The 19,953-nt window shown below is 39.0% G+C and overlaps 1 protein-coding gene across 1 annotated transcript in view; it reads left to right on the top strand.

Moving 5' to 3' along the window:
• The window catches only part of LOC142660177 (mucin-5B-like), a 79,052-nt gene that overhangs the window by 43,355 nt on the left and 15,744 nt on the right, over positions 1 to 19,953 (top strand). Inside the window, exons 12-18 of the mRNA XM_075836758.1 lie at positions 3,533 to 4,053; positions 7,143 to 7,305; positions 10,819 to 10,850; positions 15,622 to 15,817; positions 17,482 to 17,586; positions 18,795 to 18,835; positions 18,944 to 19,072. Coding sequence (XP_075692873.1) covers positions 3,533 to 4,053; positions 7,143 to 7,305; positions 10,819 to 10,850; positions 15,622 to 15,817; positions 17,482 to 17,586; positions 18,795 to 18,835; positions 18,944 to 19,072 — 1,187 coding nt within the window. The remainder of the gene's footprint in view (positions 1 to 3,532; positions 4,054 to 7,142; positions 7,306 to 10,818; positions 10,851 to 15,621; positions 15,818 to 17,481; positions 17,587 to 18,794; positions 18,836 to 18,943; positions 19,073 to 19,953) is intronic.

Genomic DNA, 19,953 nt, shown 5'->3' with positions numbered 1-19,953 from the left:
GACCAGGTCTGTGTCACTGGAGTACGGCACGGGAATGGGGCAGCTGAGTATGCAACTTTTTTTGCTTTTTTTGGGGGGAGCAGTATGAGGGGCACTATATGCAGGGGGCTTTATGAGGAACACTATCTACAGGGGGCTTTTTGAGAACACTATCTCCAGGTGGCTTTATGAGGAACACTATCTGCAAGGGGCTCTATGAGGGGCACTACTTACAGGGGGCTCTATTAGGGGCACAATCTACATGGGGCTTTATGAGGGATGCTGTCTATAGGGGCTCTATGTACTATCTATGGGATTGATGAGGGACTGTACGGGATTTATGAGGGACACTATCTATAGAAGCTTTATGTGGGCCACTATCTATAGGGGGATTTATGAAGACCATTATCTACAGGGGGCTCTATGAGAGGCACTATTTACATGGGGCTCTATGAGGGCACTGTCTACACGGGGCTTTATCAGGCACTATCTACAGGGGGCTCTATGAGGGGCACTATGCACAGGGAGCACTGTGAGTGGCGCTATCTACAGGGGGCTTTGTGAGTGGCGCTATCTACAGAAATCTCTAAGAGAGGCACTATTTACAGGGGGCATTGTGAATGGCACTTTCTACAGGGTGCTCTATGAGGGGCACTATATATAGTGGGCTTTATGAGGGGCACTTTCTACGGTGGGCATTGTGAATGGCACTATCTAAAAGGGGCTCTATGAGGGGCACTGTCTACAGGGGGCATTGTGAATGGTTTTGAGCAACTCGCGTTTTTTGCACCGTTTTCATGGCGTTTTCGCACCGTTTTTTCGGCCATTTTTGGAGCTGTTTTCAATAGAGTCTATGAGAAAACAGCTCCAAAAACGTCCCAAGAAGTGTCCTGCACTTCTTTTGACGAGGCTGTATTTTTACGCGTCGTTTTTTGACAGCGACGCGTAAAATGGCAGGTCGTCGGCACAGTAAATCGGCAAACCCATTGAAAGTAATGGGTAGATGTCTGCCGACGTATTGGAGCTGTTTTTTCAGCCGTAATTCGAGGCGTAAAACGCCTCCATTACGTCTGAAAATAGGTAGTGTGAATCCAGCCTATATTAAGGCACACCCATTGCCTAGGCTCTCTACTGACGTGATTTCTTCTGTGGACGAGGACTTTTAAGTAGAGGAACTAGATGTTGTGATTAAAGATCTTAAAGCAGTTAAAAGCCCAGGGGGCCTGATGGATTTACACTTAAATTCTATAAGGTTTTTCGCTCTGATCGAGGTCCTTCTATGCTAGGTTCTTTTATTGGGGTATCAGCATCAAATTGCCCTTGTCCGGGTTAGGCCCCTTTGATGCACATTACAGTACTATGGAAGCCAGCCAAGGATCCCTTGGTTTGCAGCGATTTCCGTCCGATATTACTAGTTAATATTGACTTAAAGATATACTCTAAAATGCAAGCCTTATTGTTAACGTGATAACAATAGTTAAAAATGAAAAAAAGCTGAATCATAATCAGAGCTGCTAACATCAACAATGAGTCCAGGGTTATGTATAAAGAATATATCAACTTACAGTGTTGAAACGTGTAGCCATATTTAGCCTTTTAACAAAGCTGATATATTCTATAAACATAACCCTGGACTCATTGTTGATGTTAGCAGCGCAGATTATGGTTCAGCTTTTTTATTTTCAAAAATTGTTATTACACAAATTTGGCGGTTACATTGAATGTGGACTGGATTGGACCAAACTGCAGCTTCATCACTTTTCTATCCTCTGCTTGCATCAGTGTTATGCCTGAAGCTGGACAATTCTACTAAGTGAGTGCACTTTACCTCACCCATTAGTTGTGCATCATTTTCCTTGGTGACCTGCACCATGTGGCGCCGTGTTTTTCTTTTTTAATTCTAGCCTTATGGTTAATACCTCATATTTCCTACTTAAGAAATAAGGAACAGATGGGGTTTGTACCAGGTCACCACATAATGCGATTAAAACAATTTTATTTGTTTGGAACTCTTAGTAATTTCCCCCCACGCTTACGTCATAACATTTTAATAGGGGCTTACTGGAGGTGGGTCTCCTGGATTTTACATTGTATCACAAAGCATCCATAGGGACCTGCGTTTTGGATATGATTTATAATTCAGAAACTAAATAATGGGTGGCTATTGAACATGCTTGTGCCCCATTACCGCTGAAATCTGTTTTGATCACACTAGGTTTCTCTGCTGACCCACTCGTGCTCCTCTCCTGTTTTAAAGGATGTTTTGAAAGAATAGGATAATCTGATTCGAACTTCTCATGTTTCTACTCTGACTTCGCTTGAGGGCTAGCACAGTTCTGGGTCCTTCTGCTGCGAGTGGGACACAGATTAAACATGTTCTGGCCGACGGTGCAATAAAATCTCTGGAATCTTTATTTTCTGATGGTGCAATTCCACCTAGGGCCTGATAACAGTTTAATCAGCTTCAGGCATTTGTGGCTTTTGTTGTTCAGAGAAACTTCTCAGTACTAAGAAATCTCACGGATTTTGAACCTCTGTGCGATCGACAGCATGCTCCTTCACGTACCACATTTACGTTTTACGCTTTGATAAAGTTACCAACACTGACCCTCATTCTTTTTAGACAGCTTTGGAGGGGGAGTTGCGTCAGACCATCTCTGATGAGGAATGGACTAAGATACCGGACATGTCCAGATCTATTGCTCCTTTTTTTTAAATTACAAGATATAGGTTACAAGATTTTATCCAGATGGTAAAGTACTATAGATAGGCTTCATAGATTCTTCCCATCCGTATCTCCAGTTTGTGGTAGATGTAAGTCCTCAATTAGGTCTATCGAGCATATCTGGTGGAGTTTTCCTGCAATACGCCCTCTTTGGATGGATGTTTTTGCACTCTACAATAAGTTATCCGTCTACTAGTGTCCTTGCATCACCAGAGTTGGCCCTCCTTTCCTTATTTCCTGGGTCGTCTAGGCTTATTAAGAAAGGTATTTGTCGACATTTTGTTATGGCTGTTTGTCTAATTATCCCTTGATACTTAAAAAAAATAGATATTGGTATGATCACAAAAAATTAATTTCACATAAAAGAGAGCTCTGGATCTGATGATTGTAGTTCCATTTATATTTGGGTTTCTGTGATATATCATTTTAATATATCTGTATAATTTTTGGAGCTAGATCATTCTCTATCTGATTTGATATAAATCTCTTAAAATGCATTATAATAAATTCTGTAGACCTATGTAAATCTGCAGAAAAGGTTTACTAAACTATAAAAAAAATTACTTCTCAGAATACACAGTAAAATGTCTACCTCTCTGGATAACCTGACCAGCCGCTATAGTCTGGTTTTATTTCCAATACAGATCATGCTACATTTTAAGTCATTATTTTCTAATTTAACTTAACTGAGGAAATTTAGAAAGAGTATAATGTAATTTTGGTGGTGATGCTGGTGAGCAAATATTTCAAAATGTCTGTTATAGTGTGACTTTATTATTATGCAGGGTATTTTTATGTTAGTAACAAATCAATTTCCAACTTCTGCAGGATTATTGAAAACAACAACTCTCTTGAGCACCTTATCAACAACCAAAGAGATTCAAGAAACTAGCACATTAAGGGAATCATTTTCAACTTTAACTCCAGAGGTAACGACAGAATCAAGCACAACAAAAATCCCCGAAATATCCACAACGTCAACAGCATCTCCACAGTCTACTATATTTACAACTGAGATAACGACCTTTCCAACCACTAAACTATCAACAGCACTTACTTCAGCCATTACATCTCCTCCCCCATCCTCGAGTTTGTCATCAACCGCAGCTTCATCAAGGACAACTACAGTTCCTTTTACTTCACAATTCCCAACTACAACTACAGAATTCACTGAAATATCAGACGCAATTATGACAGATATTGATTTACCTCGTACAAAACCAAATACAGCACACAGTTCAAGAACATCGATCCATAGTACCTCAAAGTTCACGACGACTGTTATGAAATCCTCTTCTTCACAACTGCCAGTTTATATATTTTCACCTGTAACTGTAACTCCAAACAAGGTATGTAGTCCATGTTATATATTAAATATAAATTACGGTTTTGAAAAAAAACTAGATATATATCTGTGTACTGAAGAATTATGTATCAAATCTTCTTTCATATGTCATGAGAGCAATGTTTCCTTAGCACATGAATGTAAAAATCAGTTTATTTTTTGGGAATTTTGTTTCACCGCAACTCCCTTATTTCAAGATACATACATAAATACAATAATACTTCAAATATAGGTGATAAGGAAAACAACGTTTTTTTTACATATGCTAGTGGTTACATTGAGTTAAAAAAAAGTTGCAAAAAGTTTCAATCTGAAATCTCCATTACCTTATTCATATTCAGACACATTGATATTCAAATTGCAACTCGCAACTTTCTCCTGCTTTAAACTTGTCTATTGTAGGCATGTCCCTCTTTAGAATACTTGCAGGATGTGAGGCTTGAGATTGCAGGATGCTTCGGCCTTCATTTGCTTACATGAATGAGCAGAGATTCATTCTTTTATTGATTTTCCCTTCTACAGTCACTCATACATTTCCTGTGTGATCTCCCCTACCCTCTGCAGACACTAAAGCAGATGGAGTGTCTGCTCCTAAGACAAACCACCCTCCCTACTATATAAAGTACTGCCCTCTACCAAAATAAAATGCCCCTCCACTTTGATTGCCATAGCCCTATCCCTGAGCTAATTAACCTAAAACAGAAGTGTTATGTGTTAAAAATAATGGTTTTTAGGTAATATTATATGATTAACCCTCTTCCATTGCTAGATTGGCTATTTACATCGGGAGAGGGTTATGTAAAATCAATGCCCGGAGACATCTCTGATTGCAAGCATTTAACCGATCAGATGTGACATCGGCATTTGAGGGTCTTTTTTCTTTCATTTTCACTTTGGGGCCGATCACCATCTCCCGCAAGGCGAGATCACGGGAGCCTGTGTGTGTTCCTATGCCAGCCGGGAGCCTTCTGTACTCTCCCAGGTCTGCTATAGGAATATTGCTATTGCACTCTGCCAGTGGCAGGTCTCAATAGCAATGCACTGATTTTGCCATGGACTGCAATACTGTAATATTTCAGTCTATGTCATATGTGATCGCTAGTTCAAGCTCCCTAGGGGGGGTGGGTCTAAAAAAAAGTATTAAAAAAAATAAAAAATAGTTTTTTAAAAATTGAAAAAAATATAAAAATTCAAATCACCCCCTTTCCCTAAATCACATCTAAAAATAAGTAAACAAAAATAAACATAAACACATTAGGTATCCCCGCGTTCACAAATGCCCAAACGATGAAAATATGTATCCAATACGGTGGATGCCGTAGTGGTAAAAAAAGATCGAAATGGCCAAATCTCAGTATTTTTGCCACTTGAACCTAAAAAAATATTGAATAAAAAGTGATCGAAATGCCTGACATTCCCCAAAATGGTATAAATAAAAATGACGACATCTTGCCCCGTACAAAAAGATGCCTTACACAGCCCTATTCACAGAAATATAAAAAAAAGTTACGTGGGGGTCACAATATGGCGATGCAAACATTTATTTATTATTTGTTTTTTAAAACATTTAGATTTTTTTCAAGGTACCAAACCATAACAAAAACTATATACATTTGGTATCATCGTGATCATACAGACCTGCAGAATAAAGATAACATGTCATTTTCACATACAGTAAACAATGTAAAAACGAAACCCATAAGAAATTGGCGGAAGTGCTGTTTTTTCTAATTCCACCCAATTCTAAAAAAAATCCCAGATCTCAGTACATCATACATAATATTAAATAGTGCCATTAGAAAGTACAATTTATCTCGTAAAAATTAAGCCCTCATATGGCTGTGTCAACAAAAAATAAAAAAGTTATGACTTTTTGAAGGTGGGGAGGAAAACACAAAAGCATAAAAACAAAAAATAGTTTGGTCCGGAAAGGATTAACAAACAGATTTGCTAGAATTTAACAAAGCAAATTTTTTTTTAACTATCTTCACAAGCTAATTTGAATTATTCTAAAATAGTAATAACTTTGCGTTTCAAAATAATTAAAAAAAAAAAAGAAAAAGAAATTTGTCCCAAAAAAACACCACAAAAAGCATGCCAAGTTCAATTTATATGAGAAGACAGAATGACTGCCACTTCTCTCTTGGAGCGCTATGTATCCCAGCACCATGAACCTCAACATCAATCAACAACAGGTGGTGATCTTGGGTGTATGGAATCAAGTTCTTGGAATGCACAAAAAGGACAAGGAAAAGATCCACTGCACTCACCATCCAGTTACTAGATGGTGATTGCTGTGGATCTTTTCCTTCTCCTTTTTGTGCTTTACAAATTACTGAATTTTACCATGGCAGTGGTGTAGGTTAAGAAGTTGTCCATATTATATGACATCTACATAGCAGCCACTTGGGGATTGAGGTCCACCCTTGCCAAGTATTATTGAGTGGTGTTATCAGTCCTTAGGGTATGTTCACACGAGGTCATTACGTCCATAATTGACGGACGTATTTCGCCGCAAGTACCGGACCGAACACAGTGCAGGGAGCCGGGCTCCTAGCATCATAGTTATGTACGACGCTAGGAGTCCCTGCCTCGCTGCCGGACAACTGTCCTGTACTGTAATCATGTTTTCAGTACGGGACAGTAGTTCCGTGGAGAGGCAGGGACTCCTAGCATCGTACATAAGTATGATGCTAGGAGCCCGGCTCCCTTCACTGTATTCGGACCGGTACTTGCGGCCGAAATACGTCCGTCAATTACGGACGTAATGACCTCGTGTGAACATACCCTAAGACTTAATTCTTCTGTTTCAATGCTTAATAATAAGCATTCCTTTTATGGAAAAATACGGTGCCCACGTAGGTACCACAAGGTGGCACATGGAGTCCATGTAGGTCTGTACTGCCCTATGCCTGGATGTATGCACAGAAGTGACAAGAACATGATGGTGTGTTCGCTCAGTACTTATGTCCTAACGTCAGAGTAAAAGTTATTGTTTGTTTCCAAATTTTTATATGTACAGTAATAAAATATGTGATATCACAAGAACAATTGAAGTGATGACCAATTATTAACTGTGAAGATTTCCTGTAGGCCTATAACACCAATTGTGTTAATATCACATGTCATGAAAACGGGACCTTTGAAGTGATAGAACTGCAATGTCCAGTAGTTCAGAATATTACATGTGAGGGTGAAAGTCCGCCTTTGAAGATCTACGACCAAAATGGATGCTGCTATCACTATGAGTGCGCACGTGAGTACCAATATATAACTATATCTTTTTTTAAATCTCTTTTATTGTCACACTTACTTTTTGATAAATATAAGCTGTTAAGTTATGTTGTCTTCAAACCCTATATATAGAGCTAAAAAACAGAATTCAATGTCACCGTGTTTAATACGGAAACTGAGGAGTCAAGCACAGCTACTGCACTATGGGCGATTGTACCTGTTTGCCGATTTTTCACAGTACAGTAGTCCCGTACACATTTAGGTCCTCACATTTTAACTCCTTAATATCCGCTGAAACACCTTTTCACGGCCGTCATTAAGGTCATTATTCTAGGCCGCCGCCTTTTCAAGGCGGCCTAATCAAAGTCCTGCACGGGTGTCCCGTGCAGGCTGTAGCAGGTGCTCCAACTGTAGCAATCAAAGTTTCCTTCGATCATGACTGTTTAACCCCTCAGATGCTGCTGTAATTAGCGACCGCTGCATCTGAGTAATTTACAGAGGGAGGGAGCGCCCTCTGTCACCCATCTGCGGCCCGCAAATGCGATCGCAGTCCGCCGATGTTTTGCCATGGCAGCCGGGGGCCTAACAAAGACCCCCAGGCCTTCCCTGTCTATATGCCTATTAGGCCATGCCAGAGGCAAGGCCTAATAGATTACCAGTCAGTTTTAGGCTGGATTCACACGAGCGTGTGCCTTTTGCGCACGCAAAAAATGCGGCGTTTTGCCTGCACAAAAGGCACTTGACAGCTCCGTGTGGCAGCATCATATGATGCGCGGCTGCGTGGTTTTCACGCACCCATTGACTTCAATGGGTGCGTGATGCGCGAAAAATGCTGAAAGAACGGACATGTCGTGACTTTTACGCAGCGGAGCAACGCTGCGTAAAAATCACGCACATGTCTGCATGGCCCCATAGACTAATGTAGGTCCGTGCCACGCGCGTGAAAATCACGCGCGTTGCACTGACGTATATCCCGTTCGTCTGAATAAGCCCTTTTACTGACAGGCAATAATAGTTTGGTATACTAAGTATGTCAAAGCACTATATAAGCAATCAAAAGATCGCACAGTGAAGTTCCTAGTGGGACTGAAAAAATAATTAATGTGAAATAAAAATGATTAATAAAGGTACACAAAAAAAAAATAAAACCATTATTTTTTCATAGAAAGTGATTTTATTTAGTAAAAATGTAAAAAATAAAATAAAAACTACACATATATGGTATCGCCGCAATCATAATAACCCAAAAAATAAAGTTACCATATTATTAAACCGCAAGGTTAATGGCGTAAACAAAAACGCAAAAAACAACGGCAAAATTGTTTTTTGGTTTTTTTTCCAATTCCCCCAAAAAATATTAATAAGGGTTAATCAATTCCCATGTTTCCCAAAATGGTAGCAATGAAGTCCCGCAAAAAAACAGCCCTCATATGGCGACATGGAAAAATAAAAAAGTTCTGCCTCTTGGAAAGTGGCGATGCAAAATAACTTTATTTTATTTCAAAAGTGTTTTTATTCTGCAGAAGTAGTAAAACAAAAAAAGCTATACATATTTGGTATCGTCGTAATCGTACCGACCCATATAATAAAGGTAGCATGATATTTACACCGCATGATGAACGGTGGAAATTTAAAATGCATAGAACTATGGCTAAATTGCTGTTTTTTATATATGCCCACCCCAAAAAAAAGTTAACAAAAGATAATAAAAAAATTCTTTATACACCACAATGGTGCCATTGAAAAATACAACTCCTCCTGCAAAGAAACAAGTCCTCATACAGCCATGTCGAAGAGAAAATAAAAAAGTTATAGCACTTTGAATGTGAAGATGGAACAACTAAAACAATTACTTGGCCATAAAGGCCCAGAATGCATGCAGGGGGAAAGGGGTAAACATTACAGAGAATTATATAAATTTAAGGGTATGTTCACACAGCTTATTTTCGGACGTGTTTCGGGCCGTAAACGACCGAAAAACAGACAAAATCGGAAGCAGAACGCCTCCAAACATCCGCCCATTGATTTTAATGTGAAAAAAACCAGCGTCCTGTTCCGACGGGGCATTTTTTTACGCGGCCGTTTTAAAAAATGCCAGCGAAAAGGAAGTGCATGTAACTTCTTGAGCCGTTTTTGGAGCCATTTTTCATCGACTCCATAAAAAAAACAGCTCCAAAACCGGCCGTAGAAAAAACACAGCAAAAAACGTGCGTTGCTAAAAAAAAACTGCTAAAAATCAGGAGCTGTATTCCCTTGAAAACAGCTCCGTATTTTCAGGAGTTTTTTAGTTTAGCGTGTGAACATAGCCTAATTCAGATGTTTAGTTGCCTTTTAGAACAGTTTTTATAAACTTTATAAACTATAATTTTCTCGACCACCTCCTTTTTTGTTCATCCTGCAACCATTCAGCTCTCTCCTTAATTACACACTCACATTACATAACATTAATATAGTTTATTGATTTTTTTTAAAATATTTATTAAAGTGTATGTTCACCTTTTAAACACCATTTTAAAGTCTCTATATAGTTATAATTCACATAAAAAGTGAAGTTTTTTTGTATAAATTCATTGCATTATTTAGCTTGAACCAAACATGCTTCAGTGAACCCCTATAAGGTAGTGAGGAAGTTAATACTTCTAAAAATGCAAATAACCAGTGCAAATTCTATGTAGACAATGAGACAGCAAAGGGATATTCGAAGTGTTCAGCTCTGAAGCCAAAAAACTGTAAGGCTATGTTCACACAGGGTGAATACGCTGTGTAAAAGTACACAGCGTATCCGCCCTGGTCCCCACAGGGAATTCCGGATAAAAAAAACAGCACCAAATTGTGGTGCAGTTTTTCATCCGGAATGTCCGCTGCGGAAAACAGCACGTAAAAAAATAAGCCCACACTTACCAATAATCATGGCGACGTGTCCCTCTGACGTCTTGCAGCCCGGCCTCCTGGGATGACTTTTCATCCCATGTGACCGCTGTAGCCTGTGATTGGCTGTAGCAGTCACATGGGAAGAAACTTCATCCCTGTAGGCCGGACTGGATGCAGAAAAATAGAGATCTGGGTAATTATAATCTCTTTTTTTTTTTCTAATTTGCTTTGTTTGCGTGGCGGAATGGCAGCATTTCCGCTGTAAATATTGCAACATCTATTATTTGGTGCGGGTTTTACCTCCCCATTGAATTGAATGGGGAAAACCTGCAACAGGAAATCAGCAATTTCAAAGCATATATTGACATGTTGCGGATTAAAAAAACGCAGCTGTGGTCAATTTATGAACAGTTTGTCTGCGTATTTTTTACACATCGCGTGAAAGAGATTTGTTCAAATCTCATCCACTCGGCTACTACAGTATTATGCTGCAGATTTTCCGCAATGAAATCCATTGCGGAAAATCCGCTACGTGTGGACATACACTAAATGTAGCGCTGGATAATATATGCTGTAACTCAGGATATAATAATGCAATGTGTTTTCAAAGTTGCACCATATGAAAAGAGAATAATTGTTTATTTGACTTTATATATGTTTTCAGATTGTGTTGGACCCCAAGGAATGATAAAAAATGTAAGTATACTAAGATGGTAAGTCATCAGGAGGCTTACATGAGTTTTCTATGTTTTTTGGATGTTTTTACATTTTTAAGTTCTAGAAAAGTCATACACTGAAGTAGTGATAAGCGAGATTTTGACATTTTGCTTCAACTTCGTTTCACCTATGGGTGAATTGCTCATAAAGGAGCTGTAGCTCATTAAGTAGCTTCTATAACACAATGGAAGCTGAAATACAGATCCATGTTTTAGCATATCAATCTTTATTGTCTTATAGAAGATAAATATGGTGCTGTAATAGGAAATGCATCCGTCAAGTTTACACTGAGGAATAAAACGTTTTCTGCAGGTGAAAGGAAGTTAGAACACTGTTTAGAAGTTTTATTCAACAAGGCATGTCATAACTAAGATCACACTAGTTACTAAAAAGAAAAACTTTGCAATGTGCAAAGAGAGTATATTTTGCACTTTTGTGTCTTAAATGTTGCTATAAATATGCCCTCTTTATGGACATTGAAAAATTGAAAAAGTTCAGATTGTGTATTTTCCTTCCTTCAGAGGTATACGTCGGGAAGACTCCAGACGTATACCTTTGATGGACAGCTGTAATGATCCCCACTGTATAGGCATACAGCGGGATACGTCGCCTGAACTCCCCTGGGCAGAGTGCTACCTGAAGCACTGTGCCTGGGGCGCGCCCGATGCTTTACGATACCGGAGTACACAACCAAAGCGTCGGAAGCACACTGGCCTGGAACTCCAGGCATGGCAGCCCTATATGCCCGTCTACTGCAAGAACTTGAAATTATCCAGAGTCCCAGTCTGTTATCTATGCCTGTAGAAGCTATGTTACTAGGACTCTGGCAGTAAAGGTCTTGCAGTCGTGGGGGATAGAGCCGCTAGATGGGGGGGGGGGGACAGGGAAGCATCTGCTGGATTGGGAAGCTCAAGTGATAACTGTCCATTTATGAACACCTGAGCTTCTCAACGCATACATTTAACAACGCCTGTGACAGATGCCATACAGTGGCATCCGTCTCCTACAGATCACAATGTTAAAAAAAACTTACCCCATGTGGGATCTGACAGAATGGAAAAGCGTAGTCTATTACCATATTCCATCCTTAAAAAAGAAGGTATACTGGCATATGTCTGCCCAAGAGTGATCAAGAGGACACTCTTTTGGCTTCCTTAGGGCTTATGAAGCCCTATAGACATGTTTCCCGACATAGATGCTTAACATAGGGCCATACACCGATGTGAACAAGACTTTACGGAGAAAGTAAGGGAAGACACATCTGTAGCTTTACTCAACTGAAGTGCTAAATAACCATAATGTACCACAGAATTCTTATCACCACACAAGATTTATTTCTACTTACAAAATATCAAAGATAAAATAGCATATCAACATGTAAATGAAAGCCAGAATGCCAAGCTCTGTCTCAGGGCGTTCCCGCCTGAATCCAGCTTTGTTGTCTTTCGGGGCTGGGACTTAAAGACCCATTTTCTCTGGTATGTATTCCCTTGCCTGCAATTTATCTGAATATATAGATTTTTTTTTCCTGTAGAAGTACGCTAGACACGTCCTTTCGTATTTTAAAAATATGTAGTATACTATTAAGTCCTTGTAAGCCATCTCACATTTTTATCATGGTATATTTTTTGGTACTGTATGTGCGATGTGAAGTTTTAAAGGAGGTGCTTCGCAAAAGTGCACTTGAACTGTCCCCTTATTGTTGTACGCTATATTTGTATATATATATATATATATATATATATATATATATATATATAGAAAAAGGCATAGAACACAGTAACGGCACCAGTACTTCAGAGTAGATGAAAGCAGAGTAGATTTATTCACCTCAACACAGCAACGTTTTGGTTCAACAGGAACCTTTCTCAAGCCAAGCCAACCCATGGCTTGAGAAAGGTTCCTGTTGAACCGAAACGTTGCTGTGTTGAGGTGAATAAATCCACTCTGCTTTCATCTACTCTGAAGTCCTGGTGCCGTTACTGTGTTCTATGCCTTTTTCTATTGTATTTTGGGGAATTGATTCACCCCCAGGTAACGAGCACATGGCCTGATTTTCTGGAACCATTGGAGTGCTGTGTTCATCTTTGGACTGTATATATATATATATTTATATGTTGGCACTGTATGATTATCTATGAAGTTATGTTTATATGTGTTACATTGCTGGGGGTGCTCAAGACCACAATACTAGACAATCGCTATCTATGGTGTGCCTCGGGGCTGAGTGCGTAGTGCATGACAGAAAGAGATCCAGAGTAGTGCATTGTGGAGCAAGCTATCATGTGCGATAACTAGCTATAGTACTGGACTGGCAGTACAGCTGAGACCAGAGGGGGAACTGTTTCAAGGAGTTGAGTTGTGCCAACCTATGTCACTAATAAGGCAGATCCTGTGAATTCTGCTGAGCGGTACACAACAGATACATTGTTCTGAACCGGCTGCTGTGAGTGACTTGGGCCCTGTGACTTGGAGGCCCTGTGACTTGAAGGCCCTGCAAGTGGTTACAAATCACTTCCATAGATAGAGCGCTCCTATTCTGAGGCACTTGGAGGCTCTGGATCCCTGCCAAGGAGAGAAGAACCAGAGACTCAGCCAGATGAAGGCTGCAAGGACCCTGTGTACCGCAAGAGCTGCAAGGTCTTTTATACTCGATAGGAGACTAAAACCGCCAAGCACTGTACTCACTAAGAGACTGTACCACCAAGCTCTGAGAGACTGCAACCTCCAAGCTCTGGGACCAATTGTGACCATAACCGCTAAGCTGTATTCCATTGCCTGTAACCGTCAAGCTGCATGTCATATTGTAACCATCATGCTCGTTACCCCAAGTGTAATATAGACATGTTTCTGTTAACAACTGTTATACTGTACCAAAAATGTAAAAAATGGAAGTAGTCTCTTTTTTTTCCCTTTTACAGGATGATACAATAAAGTCAGGACAAAAGCAGTCTATACTTGATTGCATTAATTTTTGTCTTACACATAATTATTTTTAGTTTAATAATACTTTTTATTTAAATCAGTCAGGAACGGCGATACGGGCAAAATTTACCCACAATTACAGCAATATTTTTATGGCAATTGGGAAACACTTTTTTCAATTTACAGTTACAGGATTTAGATAAAGACTGTCTAATTTGTTGGAAACATTATATAGATGATTGTTTTTATGCCTGGTGTAGGCAAAACTCGAGTTGGGCGAGAAAAAGCTGGAGACAGCCTGAATATATATTGTTACACGTGCTTTTTGATCTGATGTTTGTGAGTTTATTAAACATTTCTTTAAATGTCCTGTGATTGGTCTCAAGTAGAGCACACTATGTCCGCCTATATGCTTTTTCTTTAATAGTAGAGGAATATTAGAGTTCCTTGGCAAAGAAACAGGTGTGGTGTGGCTTGGAGGCAACTGATCTAATCTGCCTATTTTTCCTGGAGGCATATGGGATAAGGCTATATTCCTCCTCACTTTCCATTGTATGAACCCTGGTTGAGCGCAACAGTTTTCTAAAATTGTGACTTGTTAGAGGAAATATAATGCATTCTTTAAATTGATTGCTGCACCCAAGATATGGTTGGTTTGTAGATGGACTAATGTTTTTTTTCTCCTTTGTATAAAATTATACATAGTAGCAGAGGGCTAGTCGCAATTGGTGACATGACTGTAAATTTATGTCACTATTTACAAATTCTAGGGCACAATTGCGACCATTTTGGTTGCCAGTCTTGTAAAATAAGACTTCTAAATTAATGGCAAGATTTTTTTGTCATTTATAGTAAGATTACTATGGTTATTTAAAAGTGTATATGGTCATGGAGACGAGCCCAAGACTCAAACACCTCATCCTGAGCTCACTGGGCCTTTTGCTGAGAGACTTGTTGGGGCACGGACTAGGAATGAGATACTCACAGCAATCAGGGTAGGAGTAGAGTTTGCTATAGTGGGCTACAAGACTGTATGTTTGTAGGCCTAATATTACTCAGTGGGAGGCCTCAGTAGTAGTGGATTTGGGGCACTCCACGGAAGAAATGGATTCAAACCACATCTTTTGAAGATAAAGGTGGTCAAAAGGACACACCCTTTTTTAATCAGAATTTGTGGTGGTTGCCGGTGGCACTAATGACATAAAGGAGGAGTATGAATGACTGGTTCTAGGAACCAGAATAAGGTGTGAAAGAGGAGGCTGCATCGGAAGGACGTGGTGATGATGATTATAATGATTGAAGGGCAAAAGAGAGGGTGTGTAGGAAAATATGTTGATTAATGTTAAGAATGATTAAAGAAACCACCTCTCAAGATGATGCCACTAATATTGCTTCTTATTCCTAGAATTCCAGAATTTCTTCCTACCCTACCCCACTCTAGGTGGTAATATCTTCTCAGTCCTCCCCTTTATCCATTCTGCTGCTGCTAAGATGGTTCACTGCACCCTACTGTGTAATGTCTGAGAGGGGATGCAGCTGCAGGATCAATCTCTAGATAGAACAATTTGTATGCTAAGAATTGCTTCTACTAAAACCTGACTACAGGGGTGACTATTTGAAGTCAGAATTCACTAGTAAATGATAGAATTATATTATTTTATTATATTATTTATTCTTAAGTGGAATATTTTTTTTAATTTAATACCTATTGGCTCAAAGTGATTTTATACCACAGATCGAAACTCATTGCATCCAATATGATGGATAAAGATGAGTAACTTACCTTATTTAAATATATTGTTTTTCCTATTTGTTGTTTTTTTAGCCTGGTGAGACCTGGATAGACAACTGTCATTACTGTACATGTGACAAATATTTTGAGAAAGACTTGATCAAGGTCAAGATTACCTGTAACCATGTGAAATGCCCGCCCTTAAATTTCAGTGCATGTGACGAAACATGGCTAAAGCTCTATCTTATATTTACGGAAGAGGATCCCTGCTGCGAAAAAATTGAATGCCGTATGTTAAGTATTTTTATTGTTTCAAAGAAAACTCAAGGGAAAACTGATCTACTGATCTAATGCCTTGTGCAGGACCTGAGAGAGTGATGCATGAATCAAAGATTGAAAGGACATCAAAGATAGAAGTCATGCACTGCCCCTTTAGGCCTTGCACTAGCTATAACAAAGTGCATCAGTTTTTTCTGAAGTGTTCCATATATCAATGTGTTTTAACCCGTTAATGACCACCAATACGCCTTTTCACGGCGGCCACTAATGTGCTTCATTCCGATGCATACGCCTTTTCACGGCGCTGCATCGGAATAAATAAACAGAGCAGGGAGCCGTTAAAACTGGGAGCAGCCCTGCTCGAACGGGTGAGATCAAGATCAGTATTGATCTTGCCAGTTTAGCCTCTCAGATGCAGCGCTCAATAGCGAGCGCCCTATCTGATTGGTTTTGGAAAGCTGGAGGGAGCTCCCTCTCTCACCCCACCAGCACCCTGTGTAAGATCGCAAGGTGTCGGTGGTTTCTATGGCAGCCGGGTGGCCTAATAAAGGCCCCCAGGTCTGCCACTAATTATGTCTGCTAGGCATACCAGAGGCATGTATTGCAGTGTATTTTAAAAGCGATTGGAGGATCACATAGTGAAGTCCCCTAGAGGGACTAGTAAGAAAGTAAAGAAAAAGTTTAATAAAGTTAATAGTTAAAGTTAAGTGGAAAAAAAATGAAAAACACACTTTTTCCCTTTACAAAATGCTTTATTATTTAAAAAAAAGGAAAAAAGTCACAAATTTGCTATCGCCGCATCCATAACGACCCCAACTATAAAGTTATTACATTATTTAACCGACACGGTGAACGCCGTCAAAAAATAAAATAAAAAACAATGCAAAAATTGCTGTTTTCTGTGATTCCTGTCTTAAAAAAATGTGATAAAAAGTGATCAAAAAGTCGCATCTACTCAAAAATGGTACTAATAAAAACTACAAGTCGTGCCGCAAAAAAAAATTATTTATGGCTCTTCAAATATGGAGACACAAATACAAATAATTTTGAAAAAAGAGTTTTGACTGTGTAAAAGTAGTAAAACATACAAAATCTATATAAATTTGCTATGGTTGCAATCATAACAATCTACTAAATAAAGTTATTGTGTTATTTATACCACACGCTAAACGGCGTAAATTTAGGATGCAAAAAAGTGTGGCGAAATTGCTGTTCTTTTTCTACCCCCCCCCCAAAAAAAAAGTTAATATAAGTTAATCAATAAATTCTATGTACCCCAAAATACAACTTGTCCTGCAAAAAACAAAACCTTTTACAGCTATGTCAACGCAAAAATAAAAAAGTTATAGCTCTTTGAATGAGACGATGGAAAAACTTAAAAAATAGCTTGGTCATTAAGGGGTTAAACAGATAAAATATTTCAACTGCATATTCCCCAGCATTTCAATGTAAACCTATAGTTACTTTATCAATGACATTATTTCATGTAGAATGTAGTCACAAGTTATACCTAATTTTGCACAGCAGACATTTGCTGAATATAATATAAAAATGTAATTCTATGAAAAGTCTCGTTCATGTAGTCATAGCATTTTGACAAATATTTAATGTAACTGTATTATCAGAAACATAATCAGTATTAAAGCATTAAATTCCTTGTTTATTCCTCCCAAGGATGTGAACCTTCCCAATGCCAGTACCAGGCAGAAATCTGTTCATTGGGATTTGAGGCTGTTCCTACAGTTATGGAGGGAGAATGTTGTGTCAAAATTAATTGTAGTAAGTAAAAACGAATGATTAGAAAATATAAGTTCCGTTTTCCGTTTGATGGTAGTGTATGTGTGATGTAGGTGTGTATGGAAATTTTTATTGCAAACAACCTTAAACCAACAAAGAGGCTGCAGTTTTCTCAAAGTTCTATTTTATATTGTATTGGTTAATAATAATCACAGCTTAATTACATTTTATTTACCACATGAATATGAATTCTTCAAGTACCCTATTATGGAATTATGAGTTAATGGATGGGGGTCTCTCTGGAGGTTCCATTATGGCCATGCATAACATGGGCAGCCTATTGATTTCAATGGAAACCATGTAAGACGCTACAGATTTCCCCGAAGTATTGTTGGAGAACCTGAGCAGCAGAGCACCCTATTTTCAGCTTATCATAAAGGAACCCTGCTAAGAAGGGATTGTCCAAGGTGTACAAGTCCTTTAAGAACAGTTAGATAATGAAAAAAAATCAACATTGGGCACAAAAAGCAACTAGACATAGACCAGGAGAAGGTTAGAAGGAAAAAGTGAATAAGTAATGTATTATGACAGCAATTATAGTAGGCTTTTAGGCAGGAGTGAGTGCATGTAGAGGGCTCATATTTAAAGAGTACGTAGCTTCATGCAAAAATTAAAAATTCTTCTTTCGACTGGATTTATGAAGCTTTACAAGCCCTTAAAGTTTTATTTACCTTATTGGCGCTGTTCCAGAGATCCTTTGCTATCCTCTTCTATGTTGTAGCCCTGTGCTTGTGCTGGCTACAAAAACATGACATCTAAGAAGCTCTTTCATGGATTATTTGTGAGTTTGTATGGGAAATACCTGCAGTAGTTGGCAGTTGGATTTGGCATAGAAACTCCAGAAACACTCCGAAGGATATCCCAAAACAAAATGGGCAATCCAGACAGAGATAGCCAAGGTTAGAAATCTACTCGAAGATGTACGTTAGTTGTATCCTATAAGAGAGGCATAGACTTTGGTACATAAGGAATTGTATGGCACAAGTATGGAGAGATGTAGAAGCAAAAAATATTATTCACAGTACATTTCTGTAAAATCGGGATTGAAAATCACATTTTCAGTGTGGCTTATGACCATAACATAAAACAATATTTGTACTTCAGGATAAAGTATAGGGAAATTATATTGTATTTTAGAGGAATAAAAAAAAGGTAAAGAAATAGCAATTGTCATTATGTCTCTTTAACAGTACCCATGAATGTGTGTATAGTGGATGGAGCTGTCTACCAGGTAAGACTAGTAATGCTCAAAAAAATTATATCTGCAAATAATAAAAAAACAGTGTGAATAACTGTTCTTATGTATCCTGTGTCCACTACCTTTATAATATCCTAACAGATAGGGCAAGATATTTCAACAAACAGGTCATCCTGCAAGACATGTTCATGTTCAGAAGAAAAGGACCCCGAGACCGGCTTTAATATCGTTGTATGTGAACCTATTCTGTGCATGATCCTTTGCCCACAGGTGGGTCCAAGACATGTTAAATAATTTTTCAAGCTTATAAAGTTACCTGTTTGTAGAACACCTACATTATTAACTATTAAAGAGTACCTACACTTCATTTTTTTTACCCAATAAATTAATGGTACAAGCAAAGATAAGAAATGTAATATATTAATATATTTTTTCTGTAATATACCTTATTACAGAAAAATGCTTTCTCCACTTATCAGACTCCTCTCCTCCCCCCCTGCAGCCTGCACTGATTATTTGGTTACCTACTGATTAATTCCGTGCAAATCTAAGACCTCATGCTCACTTCCGTTTTTTCCTTCAGGGTGCTAGCCGTTTTTTTGACGGCTAGCATCCTGACCCATTCATTCCAATGGGGCCATGCACACTTCAGTTTTTTTGATGGTCCTGTTGTTCCTTTCCGATAAAAGTAGAGCATGTCATACTTTGGTCTGAGATTCCGTGACTGTGGGGCCCATACAAGTCAATGGGCCGTCAAAAAAACTGAAGACACACTCCATCTGTGACAGAGCCGTTGTCTAGCAACAGCCAGGCGGGCAAAAGTACAAGTAGAGAGAGATATTGCTATGCACTACTAGGCAGCCAGTTCTCTCTATCCAGCACTGATATAGAGAACAGGCCGCTGATCAGTGCTGGATAGAGAGAAGGGGCAGCCCCTTCTCTCTATCCAGCACTGATCGCCAGCCTCTTCTCTCTATCCAGCTCTGATCGGCAGCCTCTTCTCTCTATTAGTGCTGGATAGAGAGAAGAGGCTGGCGATCAGTGCTGGATAGAGAGAAGGGGCAGCCCTTTCGGACAGAGTTTCTGCAGCGGAATGCAGCGATAGAAAGAAAAAGAAGTTCATACATACCCTGGCCATTGTCTTGGTGACG

This window comes from Rhinoderma darwinii, chromosome 9 (assembly GCF_050947455.1).
Source record: "Rhinoderma darwinii isolate aRhiDar2 chromosome 9, aRhiDar2.hap1, whole genome shotgun sequence".
In the NCBI taxonomy this organism is placed as follows: domain Eukaryota; kingdom Metazoa; phylum Chordata; class Amphibia; order Anura; family Rhinodermatidae; genus Rhinoderma; species Rhinoderma darwinii.
This window is presented reverse-complemented; position numbering and strand designations above follow the sequence as displayed.